The sequence below is a fragment of the Penaeus vannamei genome, chromosome 33 (assembly GCF_042767895.1).
Source record: "Penaeus vannamei isolate JL-2024 chromosome 33, ASM4276789v1, whole genome shotgun sequence".
In the NCBI taxonomy this organism is placed as follows: Eukaryota; Metazoa; Arthropoda; class Malacostraca; order Decapoda; family Penaeidae; genus Penaeus; species Penaeus vannamei.
Window position 1 is genome coordinate 25,927,811 of NC_091581.1, and position 2,500 is coordinate 25,930,310.

General features: G+C 47.1%; 1 protein-coding gene across 1 annotated transcript in view; it reads right to left on the reverse strand.

Annotated features, from left to right (window-relative positions):
- The window catches only part of LOC113822757 (alpha-1-inhibitor 3-like), a 47,102-nt gene that overhangs the window by 5,676 nt on the left and 38,926 nt on the right, over nt 1–2,500 (reverse strand). Inside the window, exons 19-20 of the mRNA XM_070145434.1 lie at nt 2,102–2,223; nt 557–707 (exon numbers count right to left, since the gene is read on the reverse strand). Of these exons, the coding sequence (XP_070001535.1) occupies nt 557–707; nt 2,102–2,223 (273 nt within the window). The remainder of the gene's footprint in view (nt 1–556; nt 708–2,101; nt 2,224–2,500) is intronic.

Sequence of the window (2,500 nt, forward strand, 5' to 3'; positions counted from 1 at the left end):
AACGTATACACATACACGCGCAGTATGTTGCGTGAACGTATACACACATACACGCGCAGTATGTGGCGTGAACGTATACACACATACACGCGCAGTATGTGGCGTGAACGTATACACACATACACGCGCAGTATGTGGCGTGAACGTAGACACACATACACGCGCAGTGTGTGGCGTGAACGTATACACATACACGCGCAGTATGTGGCGTGAACGTAGACACACATACACGCGCAGTATGTGGCGTGAACGTATACACACACATAAACACGATACTCAATCAATTTTCTTACCATCTCTCAAACTGAATAATAAAAAAAAACGTCCTAAATTCACCCTAAGGGACGACAGCCTCTAAACCCCCCACCCCCACCCCGCTCCCCACCCACACCCCACAACCCCCCCCCCCCCCCACCCCGAGGAGCTCAACGAACCCACATACCGGTCCTCATGAATCGGAGGAACGTCCTAAATTCACCCTAAGCCTCTACCCCCCCCCACCCCTCCCCAACCCCACCCCACAACCCCCCCCGAGGAGCTCAATGAACCCACATACCGGTCCTCATGAACCGGAGGAGCTTCTCCGTGGTCTCCGGCGTCCCCTGCCTCGTCGCCTCCAGGTACTGCATAATGTAGATGTTGGGGGCGAAGTTGATCATGTTCTGCTCGCCACACCCGTACGGCATGCGGATGAGGGAGCCCAGGTTCTGTGGCGGGTGAGGGAGGAGGACGGATGAATTGAGGAGGAAAGGAAGGAAGAGAGAACATAGAAGGAAAGAAAGAGAAAACGTAGAAGGAACGATATATATATATGTGTGTGTGTGTGTGTGTGTGTGTGCGGATGAGGGAGCCCAGGTTCTGTGGCGGGTGAAGGGGGAGGACGGATGAATTGGAGAGGAAAGGAAGGAAGAGAGAACATAGAAGGAAAGAAAGAGAAAACGTAGAAGGAACGATATATATATATGTGTGTGTGTGTGTGTGTGTGTGTGTGTGTGTGCGGATGAGGGAGCCCAGGTTCTGTCGTGAGGAGAGGAGAGGAGAGAAGAGAGAGTCATGGGGTGGGTGGATATGTGGGTGGGGTGGGGTGGGGGGAGTGGATGGGTAGGTAGGTGAGTGGGTGGGTGGATATGTGGGTAGGTAGGTGGGGTGGATGGGTAGGTAGGTGGGCGGGTGGATATGTGGGTAGGTGGGTGGGTGGGTGGGTGGGCGAGTGGATAGATGGGTGGATGGATATGTGAATGGATAGGTGGGTGGGTGGATGGATAGATGGATAGATGGGTGGGTGGAGGAATGAATGTTTGGATAGATGGAAGGATAGATATAGAAACACAGGTGTCGTAGGTGGGCAATGATATAATCCCTCTTCACTCCCACTCACCACCACCCACTCCCACTTCCACCACCACTCACCTCAAGTGAAAAGAAATCATACTGCCCACTCGTGACAAAGCATAAGCGTAGGTAAAAACAATAGTTCCAATAGATAAAAAAGGTAATTCTACTATTAGAAGGTTTACTAAGATCAATATTGACAACACCCAAATCGAAAGAAATATCAATACTACTACTAATATTACAACTAATTCTAAATCTGCACCCGAAGAAGAAAAAAATCTAATACTAATATCAACTAATTGCACGATTATCATTAACAAGTAAAGACTCCAATTAGAACCAAAAGTACTACTACTACGATTGCTACTACAACAATTGCTACTCCACATTTACAACTAATGAAGGAATACTACTACAATTACTTCGACCACTATCGCTACTACTACTACAACTACTACTACTACAACAACTACCACTATCCCTAAAACCTCAACTGCTACTGCTACAACATCTACTACTACCGCTAAAACCTCAACTACTACTACTACTACAACTACCACAATCACTAAAACCTCAACTACTACTACTACTACAACTACCACAATCACTAAAACCTCAACTATTGCTACTACTATAACTACCACAATCACTAAAACCTCAACTACTACTACTACTACTACAACTACCACTATTCCTAAAACCTCAACTACCACCACTATCGCTGATAACAACTGCTACAACTACAACTATTCTCCCGTAGCCTCACCTCGAGCGACAGAGCCAGCAGGTCACCGACGGCCGTGACCCAACCCCGGGCGGAGTCAGCCACGATCTTCTCCGGGGGCGCCACCTGCCACACCTCCATGCTGTCCTTGCCCTCGGCCAGTTCTGAAGAGAGGTCACGGTGTAGTTGAAGGGGACTCTTTAAGGTCAGAGTGTATAGCGGTTGAATGGCTGTTTATTTTACATTACTGGAGTAGGTGTATGGGTATGATTTTTTTGTTATAATGCTTGATCTGTTTTTTTTTTCTTCACCTTTGTGTGTTATGTTGTGGCGAAAGTGGTCTTTTCTTTTAGGTATGACTGAGGAAGTATCAGTTGTTTTTCGGTTTTTTGTATTGTACTGTAAAATTGCTTTACTTTAACGGAATCTAATTTTCGCCAT